At 37.6% G+C, this 24,595-nt stretch overlaps 1 protein-coding gene across 8 annotated transcripts in view; it reads right to left on the bottom strand.

Moving 5' to 3' along the window:
* Window positions 1–748: 748 nt before the first annotated feature.
* The window catches only part of CDC14B (cell division cycle 14B), a 42,510-nt gene continuing 18,663 nt past the window's right edge, over window positions 749–24,595 (bottom strand). For 2 of the 8 annotated variants that reach the window (XM_032676511.1, XM_032676518.1), the window contains exons 5-14: window positions 21,442–21,518; window positions 18,734–18,800; window positions 17,424–17,486; window positions 16,425–16,512; window positions 15,842–16,072; window positions 13,938–14,076; window positions 13,659–13,812; window positions 12,812–12,912; window positions 5,331–5,447; window positions 749–2,444 (exon numbers count right to left, since the gene is read on the bottom strand). In XM_032676511.1, coding sequence (XP_032532402.1) covers window positions 2,405–2,444; window positions 5,331–5,447; window positions 12,812–12,912; window positions 13,659–13,812; window positions 13,938–14,076; window positions 15,842–16,072; window positions 16,425–16,512; window positions 17,424–17,486; window positions 18,734–18,800; window positions 21,442–21,518 — 1,077 coding nt within the window. In that variant the 3' untranslated portion in view covers window positions 749–2,404. Of the gene's footprint in view, window positions 2,445–5,330; window positions 5,448–10,195; window positions 10,351–12,811; window positions 12,913–13,658; window positions 13,813–13,937; window positions 14,077–15,841; window positions 16,073–16,424; window positions 16,513–17,423; window positions 17,487–18,733; window positions 18,801–21,441; window positions 21,519–24,595 lie in introns of those variants that run through there. The other 6 variants (XM_032676514.1, XM_032676512.1, XM_032676513.1 and 3 more) reach the window with 6 other exon arrangements.

Genomic DNA, 24,595 nt, shown 5'->3' with positions numbered 1-24,595 from the left:
GGCAAAAGTACTAAAAATTCCTAACAACAAACTCAGCAGTACAATTAGATGGGATACAATGAGGTAATGAGTTCATTTTCCATATAAGGCTGTTTGGAAAGTTCAAACATAAAATCCCTTTGACATTTATGTGTCTCTGACATTTATCTTCTCTGAGATCCTGGGTGCTGGAAGGGGTGTCCTCAAACACACTGATGCCAAAAATGCAGTTTTGGTCTAGCTGGAGTGGCTGTTGTGTATGTTTGCTCACTTGTGTTATACACATTTACTTCTGATGAAGGCAGAAGTGCTAAAGACTCTGCTGGCTACTTTAAAACAGGCAAATTCTATTTTGGAATTTGGAAGGGGTGAGAAGTAGACCAATTATTTTTAGGTTAAAAACAAGGATGCTAGAAGCAGCTCAGCTGAGAGAAAGGCAAAGCCAAACACAGTAAATATCACTAAATCTCTCGTTTTGACTCTCACTTCAGCAGTTTCATCCCTTCTGCCTTCCGAGATAAGAATGTTCTCCAAAAATAAACAAAGATTCATATTTGCACAGTATACCTGCTATTCTGGCCACCTGTACTTCAGCTTTTGGGCAAGTGGCTTACTAAAAATCCCTAACCAACCAACAAAAACCCCAAAACACAGCCCTCCAAACCCCAAGAAATTTTAATTCCCTTACAAGGATGAGATCAGTCCCTCTCTTTTAGGTGCTTTTCACCAAGAAGAAAAACGGTGGCGACTGTGAAGTTTAAGAGAAAACCAAAAAAATATTTGCAGTGTGAGCCTCAATGGTCCTTTACTTTGGACTATACTTTTTTAGTTTTCTTTGTATCCATATTTGCACATTTTGACTGTCCAAACTCATGGATGCTACCTGAAAGCTTACTTACACTTCACATCCTGTTTCCTCTCCAGCTCATGATGCTCTTGCTACAAAATGTTTTCAAACCACTGTGTGACTATTTCATATTGACATTTAAAAATCACCACCCTAACAGATTATTTAAAAGGATGTAGATTGAAACTAGTCATTGAACATTTACATTCATAAAAATAAAATTCTCCCTCTTGCAGAGGTAATCTTTATCTTTAAAAAATTCAGTTATTCCATTACTGACATTTCAGATCTCTCCATTTCTTCTACTTTCTACTGTAAGAGTCACTAAATCAACAGATAACTGAATCATATTTAAGGCTATGTGGTAACAGTCCTCATCTGAGGGATATGCAGCTATAAACATCAGTTGGCAGACAAGGGTACATCAGCTTTGAGATTTCATAATGTGAAAATATGTAGGGAAAAAAACCACTGCCAGTGTTTGAAGACAGTCTTGTAGTGGATGACAATGTCAGTCTCAAATAGAATCCCCTAAAAATTACACTGCTTTTTAATAGAGGTAAGCTGTAGTTCTTAAAGTTAATTAGATGTCAAATATTCTGCCTGCCCCTGTGTTGCAGCAGCAATCTCAGTTGGATGGCAAGCTTACTTTCCCTTTTTTGTGTGCTGCACTCACTAAGTGCCTCTAAGATAAAAAACAATGTTATTAAGCATACCAATAAAATCTGGGGGAAGTTCTTACCTTTTGTATACGGTAACCTAAAGCTTCACCTAAAGGACTTGATGGTAGGAAAGGGAACAGTAATGATACTTCAATACCACAGCACTGCTTTAAATGGTAAACTGTTTTTCCTCCCCTTTAAAATCATACCAGATTTAAAGCAATTGTAAGTGGTTAAAAGAGCCATTGGTTGTGAACAACTAAAAATCTGTCACTATTAAAAACAAGTTAATCACTTATAATTAGTTTTTCCTAAACAAACAAACCACACAACCTCTGAAAATAAAGCACTCTTTGGTGGACAATAGTTACTTAGTGTACTCAATACTGCAGCTTCATAAAAAACTTCATACAAAATAAGAAAACAGCCAATGAACACAGGAGAGTACCAATACTAGAATAAGAAATAAAGCTTTTGTTGTTGATTCTCAGTCTCAAATGAAGACTTCAGCCCAGTCTGAATGGACAACACGATTTTATATATTTAAAAGCTCCCACCATCTTTTTGTTTCTGCTGGTCAGCAGCTGAGTGATTGCCATCACAATTTATACACATGCTTCATACATTTTAGCAAGCCCTCTTTATAATAGAGAGCTTAAATATTTACACCTGAGTCTGAATGTACACAGATTTTGTTGGGTTTGCTTGAGGAAGTGTTAGCACGGTAGGAAAATGTCTACCAAGCACATTCACAGTTCATTTTATTCTACAGGTACGGAAGAGATTCTTCTATTTCATTTTTTTTTTGCTGAAAAATGAAGCCAAAGTCATCTTCCTTGAATTGCAACAAGTTCCCTCTAGTCATATCCCCTTCACTCCTGAATATCCTCTTCAACACTCGTGGCTTATTTGAAATTCAGCGCCAGACTGGTCTAGTCCTTGTGATGGGCTGGCTGCTGAAATAAAACACGTTTGAGGGAAAAAGTTAAATATTACTCAGCATGTATTTCATGCAAACATTTCTGGTAAGGTAAAATGAGCAAATGATACTTGGAAGAAAGAAACAGAAGATAAAAGTCACTGCATTTAAAAATACAGCAATGCTAGTTGTCAAGAAAGCACAGACTGGTCTGATCACAGACACTGTGCAGACAGTTCTGTTCCACATGGAAACGCAACAGAGGATTCACAGCACCATAATTTCAGTTTTCTTTCTCTCCCTCTGAGGTATCAACCATAGGAAAAGTAGACAGCATAGTAAAGAAACATTAACATTTTTTTAAAGCTAGATTTAGATTACCTATAGGAAAGCTCTGAAATGCTGCAGGTAGTTTTCAGTATTTAAACAAGGGTGCAGAAAAGCTGCTTTGTGATAACCCAGCAAAGCAAAAGCATATGAGATTTTTAAAATGTATGTCTCTTTGTTAGCTTTTGTGATATTCCTGTCTGGTTAAAACAAGTAAAGAAACCTATACAATCCAATTTTCACACATTTCTCTCCATACTCCCTATTATTTTTTTTTGTAATGACTTGACCTGTATTCCCTTAAGCACCTCTACCCACCAAAATGCCTTTACCACTCAAGACTTCATTTCTAATCAACTATTTACTATAAATATAAAAATACTACTATAAATTTACTATAAATATAACATAATTCTGTTCTAATTCTAAATATAACCTAATTCTGTGGTAAGATGGAAAAGATGGTTTGATTTGTGTCTTCCTGTGATTCAGCTGGTTCAGAGGTGAAGGATGCACCTTGTAAGAACACAAACATGGAATATATCAGAGAATCCACTGGAATATATCAGAGAAGAAAATGAAAGAATGATGATACACAGCAATGTCAGAAGTTCAGTGAAGTAAACAAGGTCTTGACAAAGACAGATGTTGGTTAGGGCATGATGTCAATTTTGTGTAATAATAATAATTATTCTCTACCCTGCAATCCACTTAGTCAAGAATAGGTCAATGAATCTGAGCACTGTGAGTTAATGCAAACAGCACACACTTCAAGAAATGAAAATAAATTTAGATGAAGAAAAGAGGCATGCTTAAAAAAATGAGTGAGATTTTTCCAAATGCTACAGGAAAAATAAAGGGACACCTCTGAAATTAATAACAAGGCACTGCATTCAAAGTTCATTAAATTGTACAGTCATACCCTTTGGAGGGACCAGACCCAATCAGCCCTCTCAGATTACAAGATAATTAAGAACTCTAGACCTGTGACATAACTAGGAGAAATTTGATTACTGGATGGAAGTATAAAGTGACTGGAATTCTCTGAGCTCAAGAGTTAGAAGAAAAGAAACAGTGTATGGAATGAAATATTTCGGATGGAAGTTTTAGAAAATCCATTAACATATGAAGGAAGTAGTTTATGAACTTTGAGATCAACCTCATCCTTGCTTCCAGAGTCATAAATCTGCCAATACACATACAGGAGTTGTTTCAAATTCAATGAAATCTTCTGTGAACTCTATTTTAGGGATGCTGTTTCCTCCTAGGATGGGTATTCTCATCTCACACAACATGCAGGTCAACTTGGAGAAGTGTTTTCCAGGAAAATCTCTGTCCAAATTACACATCTGCATGTATACAGCTTCAAAGCCTTTCAAGCAGATTAAAACTGGGAGAGGCATCAAGAATAAAAACAGCAGGCAGAACCCCATCTATTCTGTTTGGACCAAAACTGACATGGTGAAAATGAGGCAAAATTGAGAAAAAACACAAGCAGCCAAAAGGAAAACCCTGAAAAATACTCCTAGTTTTAAATAAAACACAGATTTCAGGAAAAAGAGATTATTTTTTAACATATTGTTAAATAAATTGAAAGAAAGTCACAGCTAAAAATTCTCTGAATATAATTTTACTGCAGTCTACTATTAATGACTATTTCCATTGTCTGCCAGAGTGAATTTTTCCCAACTTCTGTTACCTTCAAGGTAACAGGATGAAGAAGGAGAAAGAAGAGCTCATGGGGAAAATGCTCCCCAAGAACTTAGAATTTTCAGCAATATTTATAAATCAATGCATATAACATAAAAAGTTTCCCAACAAAAGTAAGTCTCTTCAGCATCTGACAAACCCGTTTGAAAGTTTTTCACTATGAGCCATAAGACAAATTCCAGTCAACTGTAACCACTGGAAGTTGTTTGGATATTGTTTTAAGCTGCACTCTCAGGCTCATCTCTGATAATCAGCTGGAGAGTTGGCACAGAGGGGCAGGATCACATGCAAACACAAGGAAACCCAGCAGTAGTGTGCCCACCTGCTTCTGTGCCCAAAGGCACTTTCAGTCTTACATAAGTCCGTTCAAGTTTAAAATTTCATTAAGCTTCACTAAACAGGTTCAGTTCAGATGATCAGCCATGCTCTCCATAAAAAAAAATGTCATGCCAGTATAGACAAGCATTTTGTACACTTGGCTTTGCCACTCCTGCTGCATTTCAGTTGTCCATCAAATTTCTCATAGTTTTGACTTCATGCACTGACTAATAATGGACTTAATGCTGTGAACTACTTTTCCATCTCTTACTCCAGGCAGAGGGGTTTTCATGTTACCAAAATCCCTCATTCTCAGTAATTCTGACTCACATGAGGAATTACAACATAAAATTCTCCAAGTTGAAAGACTGAGCAACATAAACAAATGTCTTAAGAAATACATTTCCAGATATTCTCGGTACATGACATAAACCACAATTGCTTCTCACTTCCCATTGCCAGGAGAAAGGCTGGACTGTGGTAAAGCTCCTGCCAGCAATGGGTACAGCAGCTCAAAAGTATTTGCCTAGAGAACAGTTACTGGATCTGTAAAGAGGTTAACTCTCACCTTTTCAAATTGTTTTTTCTCGCAGCAGACCTGGTAGTTCTTTTAGTAATGTCTGTACTGTCAGAAATGCTAGGTTCAGAGGTTTTATTTTTCTGAACACTGGACTGCAGAATTACTCTGTAAAGAGCAGGAAAAAAGAAAGATTATATAACCAGGAAGTTTCTAGAAGACACTGAAAAGAGGGTGTAACAGTTGCAATAGAGTTAACAAGTAGCAGCTGGCTTTTCACAAATCATTCTGAAAAGCAAACTCTTCTGCCTGAAACACATCCTTCTCTTTTATAACATCCCTGTTACAATTGTGGTAATGCAACTTGTTTTTATTAGGAGCATAGCAGCTTCCTTTGTTCGTTGGTTTTGTTGCGGTTTTTTTGCTTTCAAGGCATGGATTAAATTATTGGTTTTGAATTTCCTGTTAGGTTTTGGAAAGACAAAAAAAAAAAAAAATCACATTTTAGATTACTGCAACGAATAAAAAAAATTATAAAATCTGAAGTATGCAAAAAACCCAAACATTGCTTTTCAGACTGACACAGAATTCAGAAAAAAACCCAAGCAATTCAATTTATGAAGATCAAAGTCTAAATCTTCTGCAATTTACCATGAGATAGTCCCTTCAAACAGGAAAATCATTGCATATGTTGGCATTTTGCTCTTAGAGGGAATTACTGCACCCTCTCAAAACTCAGCTTTACATGCTGATTGTGCTCAAATGCTTCTCTAGAAGATTTTGAGCAATATATTGACTATTTCTTAAACAGGCAGATAAATTCTAGTGTTGCTTACATTAATGAGAAAAGAATTCCAGGCTGTGGAATGCAAACAACTGTTTTTATCCACCAGACAACTGGTTCACAAGGAAACCATGTCTCCTGTATTCCTAAATACTTGTAGTGAAATTACGATACTATGGGAACAAAAAGTGACAAGTGGTCAATGGAGTCCATGGGTATCTACTTGGTGCACCATTTCATACATCTATTCTCTAGTCATTCTACTTGTGCAAGGTTCCAAATATAAAAGTATGCATCTTTTTAGAGATTCAGAGCTAAGAGTAACTTAGCTATTAGTATTTATTCCCCTGCTGTTCTTAGACTCTAATTTTTAGTGGCTTCACTGAGTCCAGTTGTGTCAGCAGATTATATTAGACTGGAAATCAAAAACTTCATTTAAGTTGGATAAATTACAGTTTGGTTGGTTAATACCCTGAAGAAACTATTTTCAAGGAATCCTAAATGTGAATAGAGAATGTTAACTTCTGGAGGAAAAAGTGGAAGAAATGGGAGAAAATATACTTTTATATACTCATGTAACATACTCACCAAAAGCAGAAATGGAAAAAACCCCCTATGTTTTCATTGTTTTATATGGGTTTCATTCCAGAATCGGAGTGTGCATTGGAGATAATACAATTTCATCTAAAATATACTCTTTATGCAGCAAAACTGATCGGCAACCTAATTTTTACCACACACTTCTTGATTGTTTAGCAAACAAATTACTACACAACCACAATTTTCAAGTATTTTAAAAATTCTGCTTGAATAAGTCTTATTATTTCAGCCTTGCAAAAGATTGTAACTTGATTTGCAAAAGTTCAAACAAAACCGTGAGTTCCTCTGAGATAAGACTGTAATGAGAAGTACTACTAAAATACAAAGCAAATTCTGCTGTAAACACAGGACATTCAAAGTTGAAGGACTTACACAAGAGGCAGAAAAAACTGCAACCCAGATACCTTCAACATCATATTGTGCTTCTGTAGACAACACAAATTCTTCTAAGGAAAATATGTTTTCCTTGTGTGCCCAAGGTGAAAACATTCAAATCCTGAAAGTTCACTTTGTAGTTTTTGTTGTGAGTGCAGAACAGTTCCTACAAGTTCCAATACTAAAATTCTGTTTTCAGTGCCACAGTTGTCCTACAGCATGAACAAATTTGGTCTACCACACTTTCAACCAAACACTGGAAATGACACCAGTGGTGAAAGAAGACCTGCATTGTACCTTTCATCTGTGCTGCTCACAGCTTCTAGGACTGAAGGGAAAAGTACAAAGAGAGCTTACCTTCATAATATTTAGTCACTGAAATATATGCATGACCAAATCACAGCACATACTGGTTTACTAGTGCTCATGCAGACAGAAATATGGAAAAATTATGTTTCCTCCTTAAATATATCCATATATTCCTCCTTAAATATATCTCTCTGTATAAAATGCATGTAATGTATACATACAAGAAAACAAAAATTACTGGAACATAACCTAATATGTATAATCTTACTCTCATTGCCCATTTTTTCTAGATATCAGAAATTCAGAAAACAAGTCAATGCACAATGGCTTAAACCCGTGAACTTATCTAATATGAACTGAAATATGAGGCAGCAGTGTGCCCTTGTGGCCAAGAAGGCCAATGGTATCCTGGGGTGCCTGTGTTCTAAACACAGGCTACAGGATGCTGTAATATCCACTAATATCTACTGAACACACACTGGAAGAATTTGTCACCTCCAGTTAATCTGTAATGGAAACATCACTTGGTAGTTCTGATCCTAAATACATGCCCCAAATAGCAGACTATGAGCTGCTTTATTAATCAAGCTAGTACATTGATTTATAAACAAAGCAAAACCTGTTTCAATGGAACAGTGTTTGGATCAGTGGCAGCATCTTTTAAATAATTCACAGCTTTTTTTCACCACTTAACTCAGAGCAAGGGTGGTACACAGGTACATCACCAGGACACAAAAGCCCAAACCACATAACCCAAGACAAAGTCAGCAAGGTAATAAATACATATTGGAGAGAAATCAATCCACACAACATATTTTAAAAGTGATTACAGTATCCTAAGAAGGGATGAGGTAAAGACAGTTTACACAGCTGTATGTCTTCTCTGTCTTGGAATGGGCATTTTAGTCTTGACAAGTCCAATACTGCTTTCTCCTTCATCAGTGCATGAGTTTTAAGAAAATAGACCTGAGACCTTGACCACTTTTCCAAGTCACTGACAGGCAACAAGTGACTGATACTCTTCAGCCTACAGGGCTCCAGCCAAGAGGACTGCCAGGCTAGTCCAGAGAGATTCATGATCCTGACTGATAATCTGATCCCTCAAAACACAGGGGACACTAGCTGGATAATGGAAAGAGAGTTAGGTTTTAAGAAAACCTCAAGTGTTTTCTCTTCCTCAATTTAAACAAATATTGTATGATTGTTAATCCTGAATATGAAGGAGTAGCACCAGTAACCCAGTTGCTTGCATCACATTTACCAACCTCAATCTTCCCTCTTTCCCTCTAAGCATGGGAGTCTTTAGTTGAACACAGAAACAGCAAAAGAAAGAAAGGAGAGTTGAATGAAGTTGATCTTACAGTACAGCAAAACAAAGCACAGATTGTTTCATCTCTTGAATCTGTGTTGTAAGTTCAGCTTTTCAGTATGAGTTCAGAAATCTAAAGTCTGACTTTTGGAGATCACTGAGACAAGAAATAATGCACATTTGGTGCAAAACTTTGAAAACAAGCCTCTCATCTAAGTATGTTATTTGACAGAGTTAGGGGGAAAAATAAACAAAGCTTAAGTGACCTTTACTTCTTTATCTTTTTTTTTTCTCCAAAAGAACAGGTTAAGATGACCTCAGCCAAGGCTAATAGAATAACTAAGCTGTCCACAAGTCCCCCAGTTCTCATTCTTCAGTTATTAGATCACTTACTTCAGCAGAAAGAGTCCCATGCATTTTAAAAGTGCAGACAAAAAGTTGCAAGGCCAAAGGTGAGGATGAGAGAAACTCTTAATCTTCATGTTCTGCCAGGAGAGAATGCCTGTTCTTACTTACTCATGTAAAACACCTTCTGACCATTTTTATTCTTCGAGAGCACCAAGATTTCAAGCAGTCACCCTAAATAACCATCTCACTCTGAGGGTGGTGGTGACAGAAGAGCTCCAGGGAGACTCAGAAGCCAGCAAAGAGTTCATTTGGATTTCCTGGCAGTTCTGCACGCTGAGGAAGTTTCTGTTTAGCCAAAAGATGTAAGTTGTCATTTGATGAAAACATTGCACCTTTAAAGTGGAAGCAAGGCACAGCAATCACTGCAGCCACTCTGACAGAAGCAGAGTGGATAAAGAGTGAAAACTGTACTCAAGGAACTGCTGTGTTATTAATGCTTTTCTTAGCTCCTGAATCCAAGTAACAGAATAAAGGGATTTAAGTAGTCTCATAAAGCTCTATAAAAAATAATTGAGAACAAAAGAGGATGAAACCAGACTGGCTGGGTAAACCAGTGAGCCTTGACCTAACACTGCAACCTGCCCCATCTTCTGTTATGTTAAAAAGGAAAAAAGAAGTCGCGTTTTATGCCATGGCATATAACGTTTAATCTCTTTATAAAAATAAAGACCTACTGACATTTCTAACAAATTCTAATTCCTGGCATTTTGTGGGAATAAAACCATCCTTTGGGAAACTAACTTCCTTTGCAAGTTCATGAATTTCAAAGTAAAACTGAAGCTAACACCTTCATCTGCAATATGCAAAGGATAGGATATATTTTAAAGCAGTATTTTTTCCTTTCTACAGCTAGTTTTGCTTATGTAGTTTTGCGTATTTGCAGGAGCATGCAGAGAAGAAAGCCTTCAAAATTATAGATTATTCTAATTATAAGAGCTCTGCACCTTTTTTATTGCAAGGCAGCCATAAAAATCTCTCAGTTATTCCAAGTAATATATACAAAAATATAACAAAGCCAGAGCAGTGAAATTTTCCCTTGAAACAAAGCCAGTAAGAAACATGAACATGGAAACATGCATTTATGAGACACAGGAGACAGAAAGTGTGAGCTATTGCAGAGAAATGGAATGGGACACTTACACAGTGGCTCTCTCTCAGGGGGTCCTGATGGTTACTATGTTCTTAAACCATCTAGACAGAATAGCAGGCTGGGCAGGAGGGAGCCACAAATAATCCACCAGATGACAATGCTACACAGTGTAGACACCAGCATAGCTAGGAACCATCTATAAAAGGGGTTGGAGGGGGGAGGAAAAGATGAACAAAAATTCAAAAGCAAAAGCTGTTGGTGCATTTTAGCTTGTTTCAGGTTCTTCAAATGCACACTGCTCCACAACCTCTGCCAAGCATTTTCTTACTTACTAACAATTCCTGCAGCTGTAATTTGCCAAATGTAATATCCAATATTTTGCTGGAATCAAAGTAAATTTTCTGAAATCCTCACTACAGTCATTATTCCAAAGGGAGCCTGTATCACTCTTGAACATAAGTGCATGCAGGAGCAATACATGTCTGATCACTTGCTGCCATCTGATATCCTGTATTCATATATTCATATATCCTACTTCGCAATCATACATTTTAATACTAAAACATAAGATCAGAGCCAGATAAGATTGCAGAAACAAACAATTTATGTAAACATCCAGATGATGGCATGTATCACCTTCCTGTGTCCAAAGAAGCAAAAGCCAACTCGTAATCCTTTGCCAAAAGGTGTAGAATATTGCCAATCACAACATATACAGACTATCCATTCATCAAAGCAGAAAGAGTTTATACAACCAACTTCAATAAACATTCTACAAAAATCCCCTGTGACTTAAATGTAAGTAATGCCTCTAATTTTCAAAGACTGTAACTGTCCCAGCTTCTAGTACTCCTATTTTGCCCTCCTCTGTTATGGTTTTTTTTCTTCTCTGAAATAAAACTACATAGGAGACCTAAAAGCTTCTGTTTGTCTGTTTACATAAAAGTAATCAAATTCACTGCAAGGCTAGTTATTTTTAACAGTCTGAACTATAAAGGAAAGAGACTGACATCTCTTCTAGTAGGAAAAACCTCGGACCCATGTAAGGCAGACAAATATTCCTAGAGATAAAACAATAGCATCACAAAGAAGGTATGAAGTTACACACGCATTTTCCACCAAATTATTTCAGTACAAGTTGCAAACCATACAAATAACTTAGGGGGAAGAGGATGAGGTAAATTCAAACTCCCTGAGCCCCAATGCACACTATAAAAACCAGCTGTAAGCTCTAGGGCAATTATTGTAATTCTACACAAGTACGAGCTAACTAGTTTTAATTTAATTAGAGCAGCCATGTTGCAGAACGTGTCATGAATGGAATAATATTTTAATAGTTGATGGGTTTCCTGCATATTAAGACAATGGCTCTGAACAGGTTATCACATAGCCTACATTCACTCTGTGGAACATAGGATAAAAAAGATCTTTCACAACCTTAATGATATAACTTAAAGTACCTTTTATGAAAAAAATATTATGAAGTGGCAACTAAGGCACTTATGTGCCTTAGAAACCAATGTGCAAGGTAGCTGTTTTTTCCTGTGTTATTTGAGGTAACTGAGGTGATGAATTTTGTGGTTTTTTAAAGTGTCAGCTGGGTACAGGCTTTGTTCCAAATGTGTTATTTCTTGTGTGATCACCTGTGTAAATGATGAGCACGAACAAAAGAGAGTATTTTAAAACAAAAGCAGGAATCACATGTAGCAATGTGTGAAAGTTTCCAAGGAAATATTCCTTTGGCTTCAGCACATTTTACTACGTACCTCTCACTTGTTCTAAAAGTCTGATGACACTGGTGATCTTCAAAAAGAAGAACAAGAAAGAAGGAAAAAAATGCCAGCAGGTAGCAGCATCATCCCCTACAGAAGGACAGCACAACACAAACCTAGTTGACTGTGGTCTGTGACTCTGGTGCTGTGTCAGTCCCAAAAATCTGACAGACAGAGGTCACCATTCCTTTCCTAGCAATCAAATGAGATCCAGCTATGTTTTGCAAGCCTTGCATTCTCTTGCAGTTTATTTAAAAGTTTTTCTACCTGCAGTTGCTACAAGCTACAACAGATGCCAACTTTCTTTTACAGGTGGTGTTTCAGGTCTTGCCTACAATAAAGAGACTACCTTACCAGGTTCCCCGACAGAAATGCACTTCTTTTGAATTTGTTTACTGGAACAGTGCTACTCTGCCTTCCAGAGGCCCATAGGATTTAGGGAAAGTTCCTCTCCAAGGAAGAGAAAACGTAAGGGAAGCTAAAAATCCTTCTTTCAACTCCTTTCTGGCTGGCTGACTTTATTTCAAACACCAGCACGTACCTTATTTGATCCAATCAACCACACACGGTCATAGTCTTCTGTTTTTACACTACTACAGCAAAGACAAGAGAATGTTTGTGACTAAACTCAAAGTAAAGCATTCAGAAATCCTGTGGGAGCTTGTAAAGTACATACTACTAGAATCCAAAAGTATGCAGAGAGCCAGGAATTCAGTCATGCAGTTCTTTAACCAAGCTCTCCTCAGCACCAAGCCTTGGGAGAAACGGTGAACCCCAGGTTTGTTCTAAGGGAGTAAAAGCAGCCCTGGCAACAAACATATGCATAAAGAAGAGGATCAAAGTGTTTCTGGCATTTTAAACATTTAAAGATTTAAACCAACTTACGCTAATGGAGATGCAGCTGGAGCTTTTGCTTGCCTTCTGCTTTTCAGAGCACGAAGTTTATCCCCTTGTGTTAAACAGTTTGTTTCATCATCATCACTGTACTGGATAATGGATGGGGGGGAAGGGATAAACCAAGATTAAAACACAGGTACCTTGATATTTAAGAATTAACCTTATCTTAACTCTTAGAATTAGAATTATCCCAACAGGAAAAAAAGGCAAAGGAAATTCACTTGCATAAATACAGTTCTGTTCCTTCCAGTTTCCTGTTTGCTGCTTTTGAAGCTGTAAACCATTAAGTGGTGTCATGAATTACATGCATCAGAATATTGTCTACTTTTAAACAGTGGAAATAATATACTGTCAAATCTTTGCTTAGGTACAGAACAATACAGCATTTCCCTCCTTCACTTGCCTTTTTGAAACAGCAGTACAGTCTTTTTAAAAGGTACTATAAAAGGTATTACAGAAGTTTCGATTACTTGGAAACTAAAAAGAGTAAAAAACCTTTCATCCCTTTCCTTTAAACGCACAGAATGAAGCACCAGACAATCCAAAATGAAATCACAGTGGTTTTGATTGCAGATTGTGAGTACTTTTTTGGTCTATTATTTACCTAATTACTAAAGCATGATAATGATGCTCCTAATTCACCTGTGTTCTGAACTTCATTTTTCATAGTTGCTGTCCACACTTTTCCCCCCCCCATATCCCTTTATACAAAAAGGGCAAACACAAATAGAATCTCATTAACATTGTTTCATTGTGTACCCACAGGTTTGTTCAGAACCTGAGAGATTCTCAACAAGTTCCAGCTTTTACAAGAGCACAATATTTGGATGGTTACCAGTTCAATGTCCTTTTGGATGCTTCTCCTGTTTCTCGTGTTATTAATTGAAATATCATCTACTCCTGACAGAATTCTTGTTACAGCAATTTTATGGTTTCCTTTCAACTTTGCACGGAAAATATCCCCTTCTGTCCAAAGCTCTGCCTGTTTGCTATCATAACATGGAAAAAAAGGCCCAAAACAAAACAAATTAACACTGAAGATTATTAAGTGCACAAAAGAAGAAGAAGACATCTAGATTTATTTTTGGAAATAATTTCCAGTTAATTGACTTACTCCATCAGGAAATGTTGTTGTGGTCCAATCACAGAACCAGGTCTGTTTATTCTAATCCAGGCAATGGTTTCAGCAGCTGTCATCCGATAATGCTTCATGATATAACAGGCAATAAGGGTGCCAGTTCGGCCAAGACCAGCTGTGTAAAATAAAAGAAAGGCTTCTCTTACACACCCTCTTCATCTGGAACCTGTGTAACTGCAGACATTGTTACTTCTTCCTTGCCCAGTTTATTAAACAAACCCTTACTGATCAAACTTGGTTAAGTGCAATTCACCCTTTGATACTTTTTTCATATACAAGGCTACTGTTCATGTTTTTTAAGGGAGGTAACATTCCAAAGCCAGCAACCTTACAAATATCCATAAGTCTATCTTTATTTACCTATCTATGAATATGTATGTGTGTAGGTATGAAATGTTTTTATGCATGGGATAAAACAGTTGGCTTGTTTGTTTGGGTTTTTTTTCAGAATTCTTACAGCACCTTCTTGCAAACAGATCATGCACTGAAACCAGATGCTCTACCAGTCCCTCCTCTAATTAATCTCCTTAGCTCCCAAGAAAAAGAAAAATTTTGCAGTAAGCAAGTCTGGGGTGCTAGCTGGTACAGGCAAAAAGTACTTCAGAATGAGAAACCTTCTTTGCAATGGCCCTCAAACCAGTTTTGTTTACCTCGGGAAACATGAGAAGGAAAGGAGGACAGCTCCAGCTAAGTGGTGCCTCTCCTCAATCACTTGCTGTAAATGTCAAATCACCCACCACCTTCTCTCATTTAACACCTCACTGACTGACCAACACCACTGGAAAATCCTTTGTATAACCCAACAGCCAAGACAACCACACAGCACTTTCCATGACTTGTGCAGCTTCAAGAACAGGCTACAGCATTCTACTCTTTCTCAAGAGCAGGCTGAGGACCATAAAGCTAGCCCAGACACCATCAGTAAGACATATATCAAAGAATATCTTAATTTGAATGAAAACAAAACAACTGATGCTCAATATTCTGGCATAACCAATTAAGTGATATACCTGAATTTATCACCTCAGTGAGGAATAAGAGTGTGCACTTTTATGCCAATAGTCAAAATGCTGGTTTTAACAAGTCTTTCACTTCCCAGTATAACTCTGTTAAATGCAGCAAATGGATGGCAGATCCAGAAGCAAAAATGTAGTCTTTGCAAGTCCAAAGCAGACAGGTTAAGAAAAGGCCCTTCTCCTTCAATAACAGTATTATCAGGTATGCTACTGAAGCAAAGGTGTGCAGAAGAAATATTTATAAGACTGTTAAAGATGGTGTGGGAAGGGAAACACACTGCCTTTATAATCACAGAAAACTGCATCATTACCTACACTGGGCATGCTCTGGAAAAACTGGCAGTCCAGCTCTGGAGGAACAGATATTCAGAGCATCTGCAATAGTACACAGAGTTTATGAGGGATGACAATTTTTCCTCATATTTTTTGAGGAATGTCCTCCAAAAGCTGCACTGATATTTTCAGAAGTTTATGATTTGTCTACTTAATCATGTATTTTTAGAAAGACCTAACAACCTTGCCAGGAGTTCAAATTCCTGCTCAAAAGCATCCTTGGAAAGTGCTAACACTTTCTAGCAGAAAGAGCTGTTAATGTTGGAAAGCTCACTTTCTCCATCCTCATTTTTGGGAATGGCTGGTAAGATTTTTCTGGAACTCCAAAAAAATTAGAAGATGAAGTATCGAACAGAACCATATAGAAATAATTCAAATGGAAAATAATGTGTATGGAAATAATTGGTATGGAATAGTTGCAGTTTGGCAGAGATGTTATTAACTAGATAAAAGAGAATTACAGTGCAAAATACCTCAGGAACAGTAACTAATAGGCATCACTTGTAATACAAATTGGTTTTCACATTGTACCTTTGCAGTGAACAGCTATAGCACCTTCAGCATTTTCACAAACGTTTAGAAATGTTTTAACTATAGTATCACTAGGGGTGCTTCCATCAGCAAAGAAGAGGTCAAAATGCTCAAATCCAGCATCTGTGAATCGTTTGGCATCGTAGAGTTTTTTGTTGAGGCGTATTATAGTGGTGACCTTGTGTTGCCTGAAGTATGGGAAATAAGCCTCTGGAGCATGGTGGGGATAGCCTGATTGAGAAAAGAAGGGGGGAAAAAAAAAAAGAAAAGGAAGTGAGTGAGGCTCAAACTGCAGAAATAAACAAAGACTTAAAAAAAACAAGAGATGAAAACACTCTCAAAAGAGAACTCATGTTCAACACAAAGAAACGGACTAACCGAAAATGGAATTTTAACAGAATTGCCTAGGTCAGATACAATTAAACCAAGCATTACAATGTTACTGCCAGAGTTCTTATAAAAGGAAAAGAGCCAAGGAAAAAACACACTGTTTGAGGAACAATTTTCAAAGCTTGTTCTTACTGATAACAATCAACTAAGAAAGCAGTGGGCTCATGTCCCCCACCTCCTTTTTTAAGCATACCATTTTCAATTTTACTCCTTGAATGAGGTCCACTGAAGGCAATGAATTTGTTTGGTATTATCCAGTTAAAATCTCCATTTTCTGCTCTCTGTCAAGAGAAAATGCTTGGTTTATCATTATCCCTGTATTTTCAGGCTTTTCCTTATTGTTTCAAAATACATGCTAGATAGAATTGATGCACAATTTTTGTCAAAGGAAGTTATGTTAGTTGCCTGCTTTCTTTTTCATCCTGAGGATGACAGATGCTCTCAACCTCACTTTTCCTGCCTGTGTTCTCATCTTTCTGAATGAGGGTTTTAGAACAGTACAACTCATGCCCTTCAGACGAAGGGCAACTTCCAATTTTGAATTTTGTATAGGTTTCTAAATTATTGGTCTCACCTCACCTCTGTTCACAATTTAAATAATGATTTTTTAGGTCGTAAGAACACTCAAATTTCCTCTTTACAGGTAACTGGCAGCTTTGCATTTCTGAAACTGTATGTAGTGAAGAGTCGCAGTCCTTCATTGTCACAATCATTTCCTAGGCCCCAAAGTGAACTTTATGCACTTGGGGTTTCCCAACCCTGTTTCCTTCTTTACCTCAAAGCATGTTACTATACTTTTGCCCTGTGTTCACTTTGTTCTCCAGCATTCAGTCAGGCTTAGGCTTGTATGCCCTCCAGTTTTTCATCAAGACTGCTCAAGAATATGCATGACCTCTAAAAAGTGTCCAAATTCACACTCCTGATCAACTTCTAGGGTTTAATAACAGAAAAAAGTATTTACTTCCATTTTGGTTTCTGCTTTCCTCCATGATTGAGCCCAATTATGCTTAAATCTGAATTTTAATATTCTCTCTGACCATGCACTTTTATTTAACTAGCAGAATTGGCATTATAGTTTAAAGAGATAAAACAGAACTTGAACTTAATACTACAAAAAATAGCACAAATTATAAACAATCACTTTAGCATTAGTAACAGCAAACAAATCAAAAGACTCATACTGAACACTTACTTCATAATGCTCATATTCATTTACATCAAACGTACTAAAATCCAGGAAACCATACTGCAAAGCCTAAAATTCAGAACACAGCTTTTAACAAAGATGCTTCTTCAAAGAGGACAGTTTATCACATTTTTTGGTTACTGAAATTCCCTTAATACCCATACTATTCTTTCAAAGAGCTTCCTTCATGTGATTGAAGAAATACAGGTCAACTCAGTCTTGGCTCAAAACAGATTTGCAAATTTCAATACAAGTGAAGATGAATAAATAGATTTTTTTCTTTTTTCAATGAATCACTACAAAATCGCAGATTACTGAAGCATTCAGCCTTTTTATTACTGCTAGGTGCACAAAATTAAAAAAAAAAAGGGAAATAATTGGCAAAAAATGTTTGTTGAAGTCAGGAGTACATTCTAAAGCAAAAATGTAATCATTTGGGTAACTGATAGTTTATCCACTTGTTAAATCAGGAGGCACAAATACAGATAATACCAAAGCTCCAGGTATTTGAAATCATACAGTCTAGTTTTCTATTGTGTGATCTTCTGTAGTTTTCCTTGCTGTTTCAGCAAGAACAGCAATGCACCACTCTTGGCATACAAGCAGCCTTCAAAACATCCAAAAAAGCTGAAAATCACAAATCTGCAAGAAGCTGACTTAACCAGTGAAAACACTAGAATTTGGCAGAGATATCCATAACACAAAAGACAGTAGTAGGGTGGAGAGCTGCAGAATTCCCCATTTCACTACTCATATAGACTAAAAAGAATGCGTTTAAATTCTCCTGTCCTTCAATATGTTACTGCACCACTGTATTGCTATAAAACACTAAATTATGGAATTTGTAGATAAAATAAGCACCTACCTCCTGACATTTGTTCTATTTGTATTACTAAAGCAAAAATTGAAATCATTAGTATGTGCTGCAAATGCCTGAAGTGTCTGACTAACCAATTCAAAACCACTTCCAAAGGCTATATTCAGCCTAAAACTTAACACCGGCGGAGCATGGGCATATAATAAACCTAACACACAACTCTGAGGGATTAGAGATGTGAATTACCATCCTTTATTTTATCACAAAAATAAATCTCAAAATTCCCACTTTGAAATCTTCACTAGTTGATTATATAAGGTATCTGTTGACTTCTATGGATGCTGTATCCAGTTTTGTTAAAATGCCTAATAAGCCAGGAAACAATCAGGAAACCTGCTACTTCACAGCTCTAATTGGATCCCAGCTTCCTAAACATTCTTTTTCTAATGGGCAATACTTAGCTAACTTTTTGCAGTATGAAAAATATTAGTTCACTGACCTTGTTTATTGCATGAAAACAGTCCAGCAATGTCAGATGAAAACTGCAAGTACCAAAGGAAGCATCCCTATAAGATATGATGACCAAACCAGTAATTATTCCATTTTAATCCAAGTAAAACCAGTTGAAGATACTTCTCTAAAACACCTTTAAAAAACTGCTTCAAGGTAATTACTATTATAGTGAAATAATTATGTCAAATGATTACTTCATTACCCACCTTGCATCTTACAACAATAACAAAACATAAAATAAGTTATGTTAACAGATACAAGAGTAAGATTACTCCAGCTACAGTTTTGGTAAAGCTGACATTCTATTTCTGACATGAATAGCAAAACTGGCATATTTTGGTATTCATCAACAAACAACAGACAACACAAATGCCTTATGGCAAAAGCTAATTCCTGAATAAGTGTCATATTCCAACACACATTCTTTGAATATTTTCCTCTGAAGCATACTTTCAAAAAAGTAAGATTTTAATACACTGTTCCATTTAAAAGAAGAAAGAGACCGTGCACATGCACTGTTTGTATATGTGAACAGCATCTTCTTACTGAAACTGTCAAGATAAACATTGGTGTAGATACAATAAAACACTTCCCTTAAGATGCATAAATAGTTTATATTTAAACAAGAGGAGAAACCAGTTTCATTAAAATCCCTTCTTTCAATAACGTTTTAAATTCTGTTGATCCAGGAATGGCATATTCTTATTAAGTGACCTTTATTAGATTCCATAAGCACTGCAGAGTAAGCATTCTACAGGAACACTTTAGTCAAGTAAATAAATAAATTAAACTGAATCTACATCAGAGAATATTATGTCTTGGCAGAACATCTTCTTTTGAGACCATGCAGCCCTTATCAACAGAGAATTGCTAATGTTTCTAATAAGTAAAAAATGTATTATGTTCAATTTTAACTGACAGGAGGAAGAACTTGTGAAGTACCTGGATGGCTGCCTCTAAAATTTTTTTCTAGCCTTTCCTTCCTTCTGAATCAGTGTGAAAGGTGAGTGGGGCAGAAATCAGCAGGAAAAGGAAATAGCAGAACCCCATTCAGACAGAAGAAAAGACACACAAAGGTGACATTGTAGTGGCTGTCTGTCAGACCACCCGACGAGGAAGAACAAATGGACAAAGCCCTGTACAGACAGACAGACAAACAGGAGCAGCCTCACATTCACAGGCCCTGGTCCTCACGGGGAACTTCAACCACTCTGATATCTGTTGAAGGGACAGCACAGCAGGGCACAGGCAATCCAAGAGGTTCCTTGGATGCACTGATGACAACTCCCCCCTTGTGGGAAGCCCAGCAATCTGCAGAGACTGCTTGGTGCATAAAGGATGCTATTTAGTCTGTGAAGGTGGGGAGGCCCTGTCACAGGTTGCCCAGAGCTGCCCCTGGATTCTGCAGCGTTTAACATCCTGCTTTGCAGAGGCTGCTGAGCTCTTTGGGCTGGAAGTCAGCTTAAAGAAGACAGAGGTTCTCCATCAACCTGCACCTCAGAAAGTCTTCCATCATCCCCACATCACCACTGGCCAATCAGAGCTCAAATCAGTCCAGCAGTTTAATTACCTGGGCAGCCTCATCTCCTTGGATGGTGAGATTGATGGAGAGATAGACAACAGGTTAGCAAAGGCATACAGTGCCTTTGGAAAGCTTCATAAAAGAGTTTGGTAAAATAAACACCTGAAGAAAAGTACCAAGATCAGTGTTTACAGAGCCATAGTGCTGTCTACTCTCTCATATGGATCTGAATCCTGGGTCATCTACCGCCACCACCTGCGACTCCTCGAACGCTTCCATCAACGCTGCCTCCGTACAATCCTAAACATCCACTGGTCACATTATGTGACCAATCCATCTGTTCTAGAACAGGCAGCAGTCACAAGTATTGAGGCCATGTTGCTGAGAACACAGCTGTGCTGGGCAGGGCACGTCTCCAGGATGAAGGACCAACCACCCCCTCCCTAAGATCCTGCTCTATGGTGAACTTGCCACCGGCTGCCGCAAGAGAGGAGCCCCAAAGAGGAGATACAAGGACTGCCTGAAACAACATCTCAGCCTTGGCCATATTGATCAACAGAACTGGTCTACTCTGGGCTCCAGTCGGGAGGTCTGGAGACACCCCATCTATAACGCTGCTGATGCCTTTGAGAACGCAGCAGGATCACCCTTGAGGAGAAAAGACAAGGCAGAAAGAATCGTGTCCTGCAGAATTTCCCACCTAAGGAGTCTTTCTGCTGTGCCTTTTGCAACCGGACGTGTCTGTCTCGTATTGGCCTTTTTAGCCCCCAGCGTGTTTGTAACAAACGTGGGTAGAGCCCTTCCCAAATCTTCCTTCATGAAGCCAGGCCATGATGATGCTATTCAGTGTTACAAGCCATTTGTGGGGAATGACAGATATTTTGATCAACTGTCAACTACTGGCACAAAATCAGACTGCTAAATGAGAAGTAACGCAGATCAAAAAGCTCAAGGAGAGTGCACACAAAGCAGTGTCGCTCCATCTCATGCCAGCACACTTCAGCACCAGCTCCTGACACCCCTACTCTCTGAGTACTTAAAGTCCAGAAAGGGAACATGTCCCATGAAAAAACTTCATCACAAAGAAACTCCAACACAATGTAGTACTGAAAAATGCTGCATTCTTCTTCAAAATATCAAGGTACAGAGGGCTCTATCAGCTTGTTATTTACCTGAAAGGAAGATATGAAACACTTCCTGCCAATATAAGCCTGTACACATCTTCTGGGGATTCTCTCAGGTATATTATCTAATTTTGGAAAAAGAAAGAAAAGGAAAAGGATTATTTTAAGACTAGTATCAATAACTTCAAGTCATTCATCTATTACAGAAGGCATAATTAATTATCACAGACTTCAAAAGTGCTGGAAAAGAGTGGCATCAAGAACAAATATTTGCAAGTCTGCAACAATAAAACTAACATAAACAATATAAAATCCTGTCAATCTAGAGGAATATGTATTTTAAATTAAGTTTATAGATTTTTGCAGAAGTTGTTCATCTATAGGCTGCAGTGAAAAAGCTTCTGTCCATCTGTATTCTTACATATTTCTATGCAACTCCGCTGGACCGGTTTGTAGATTTTTTTTTTTAATTAAGCTTTTAAGATGCAAATCAAAACACAAAACCCCACAGAGGTATCAGCAAAGCTATGAATCATCTGCTACACAAACAGACTGTACACTCAGCAGACAAGACTAAAACAGTAATTCATGTATATTTTGATCTTCCTACAGCAGATTAGTCCAAATTCTGTACTTCCTCCTTTGCACTAGTGAGGCAGCATCTAGTAATTAAATACAGATGCCACAAAAAAAAATAAAAATTAAGTAAATAAAAAAGAAATACGTAGCTTCAGAAGCAAAATACTAAGAACTGAATGAAGTAACATACTTGAGGCAAGATGTATCAAACTTTCTACTGTCAAAAACACTCAGAAAAGAATTCACAAAAGACCAACTTACGAGAAATATCCACATGGTCTTCCATCACAACATGTCTGATCCCTCTTGGATAGCCTTTAACACTAAGGTCTCTTAAAGAATACCTAAAACTCCTCTTTTTTGCATATCTCTTCTTCAAATACCATCAAACACCATCCCAGCATGGCCAGGAAGTAACAACTGTTAATAACAAGCTGTCATTAACAGGTCAATATTCAGTAATTTCAAGTTAATACTTTTTCTTTAAAACTGCATTAACTAACCTTAGCACACTACAGAAAGTTGGGATTTTTTTCAGTAACCTTCAGTAAAATTATTTACTTCTTTTATATTAATGACCTTTTTCCTTAGAGGTTATTTGAAAGTAAAAATCCTCATGAGTATTAATTAAACATCTCTCAAAAATCTAAGTGTGGCATATTTGCTTTCTATTTCTTTGGACATTTTTCCCCCTTAAAAGTTGCTGTAGCCTTTCAAATTTCTTTGATGCTGCTGCAAAGCCAGTTTGAACAAATGGCTTAACAGACCTTAAACATCCTCCCTCCACACACACACACATACACACACACACACAAAGAGAACAAGAGTTGGAACAGATGTTGCTAAAACACCCAACAAACAAACCCATCTTGAAACATATCCTAAACAGAGAGCTAAAACAGACACGGCAACAGATGACCCCTTTGATTTTCCTCTGATTCAATTACTGCGTTAAGTATTTTTGGAGCGTTCTTCCAGTTACATTAGCAAAACAAACAAACAAAAAATCTTCCTTGATAAGTAGTTAAGTAATGAACACTGCATGTTTTGTGTGTGTGTGTGCTTTCACTGGGGAGAGGAGACTCTTGCATTTATATACTTGCAAGCATACACCCAAAATAGAAATATACTTAGAAAGCCTCCCCCAATATAATTAAATAGCTAATCCTCAGACACCAGAGTCCATTTTCTATTCTGCAGGCATATTCATTGCCTGATTTAGATATAAGGTTATCTTCTCAGAAATTTCAAATTGTGTGCTTTGATACAGTCCTAATTTGCCCCCTGCAGCACAGTGAACACATACTGCTAGCAACCATATAAATCTGGCACTTCTTGTTTACCAGGGAGAGAGCCCTGCCCCTGAAAAACGTACAAACCACAGACACAAAATGGCATTAGCAAACAGATGGTAATTAAACAGCAGAAAGAGAGTTTGTGGCCAGAAATGAGTCACCTGGAAAAAACTCAGGATTGCAGAATCACAGAATCAATTAGGCTGGAAAAGACCTCTGAGATTGAGTCCAAGCCTTGACCAAACGCAACCCTGTCAAGCAGACCATGGCACTGCATGCCACACCCAGTCTTTCTGGAAGCACCTCCAGGGAGGGTGACTCCACCACCTTCCTGGGCAGCCCATTCCAATGTTTAATCACCCCTTCTGTGAAGAAATTCCTCCTAAGGTCCGACTGGACTTCAGTGCTGTCAGGCTGGGTAATACACAGAGAGTACTACTTGTACCACAGGCAGATAGAAATGGAATCAATAGTAGCTAATTCTGTAAGTGCTTGTAGGTCAGAAAGGCCAAGGATTTCTCCCAAGGATTTATCACCTTCTTAAAGAAAACAAGATTCAATGCAGAAGCATTTGTTTACAAGTGTAAAAGCTGTGAGACAAGGTTTTTTTCCATTACAGTAGGTGTTGTATTAAAATAAGTCTAAATAATGTGGCAGGATACTAACACGAAACATGTTAGTTCTTAAGCACTTCTGAAATTACATTACCAGTGAAGCTGCTAGAAACACCATTTTAACATACATGCACATGTGTATGGACTTTCCTTAACACAGCTAGATATGAACACTTGCTGCATACAAGGCCACTTAAAAAACCCAATGTAGTTTTGCAAAACCAAAAATATATAGTACTTGCCGTACAAATGAAGGAAGGTACAGTATATTTACTGAAGAAGGAAGCTCTTAAATTTCTCAGAATTTTCTGAAGCAGAGATCTTGCTATCCTTCAGCTGTGACACTACTATACATAACAGATGAAACAGCAGTTGATGAAATGGTCAGATGGTGTACTTGGTGAAAAGTGGCTTACAAAAAAAATGAGGTTAGCGTGAAGATAGCTAGACAGGTGCAATGTGTGGAGTGCTGCAAAGAGGAAGAATGACATTCAGCCACTGCACATAGACCATAAACAGATAATTACTTCACAAGGAAAGTATCCAGGCAGTAACACAACACAAGAAGCTCTGAGAGTCAAAGTGGACACAGAATCAGCTTCTGTCACAGCTTAAGGGAGCACCCAGCTAGAAATCCTGGATGCAAGAAGGGCTGGATGCAGGCTGAACATAGGTGGGGCCTAGGTTCAGGTTGCAGGTGAACCAAATTCCAGA

The sequence above is a fragment of the Chiroxiphia lanceolata genome, chromosome Z (genome assembly GCF_009829145.1).
Source record: "Chiroxiphia lanceolata isolate bChiLan1 chromosome Z, bChiLan1.pri, whole genome shotgun sequence".
Taxonomy (NCBI): domain Eukaryota; kingdom Metazoa; phylum Chordata; class Aves; order Passeriformes; family Pipridae; genus Chiroxiphia; species Chiroxiphia lanceolata.
This window is presented reverse-complemented; position numbering and strand designations above follow the sequence as displayed.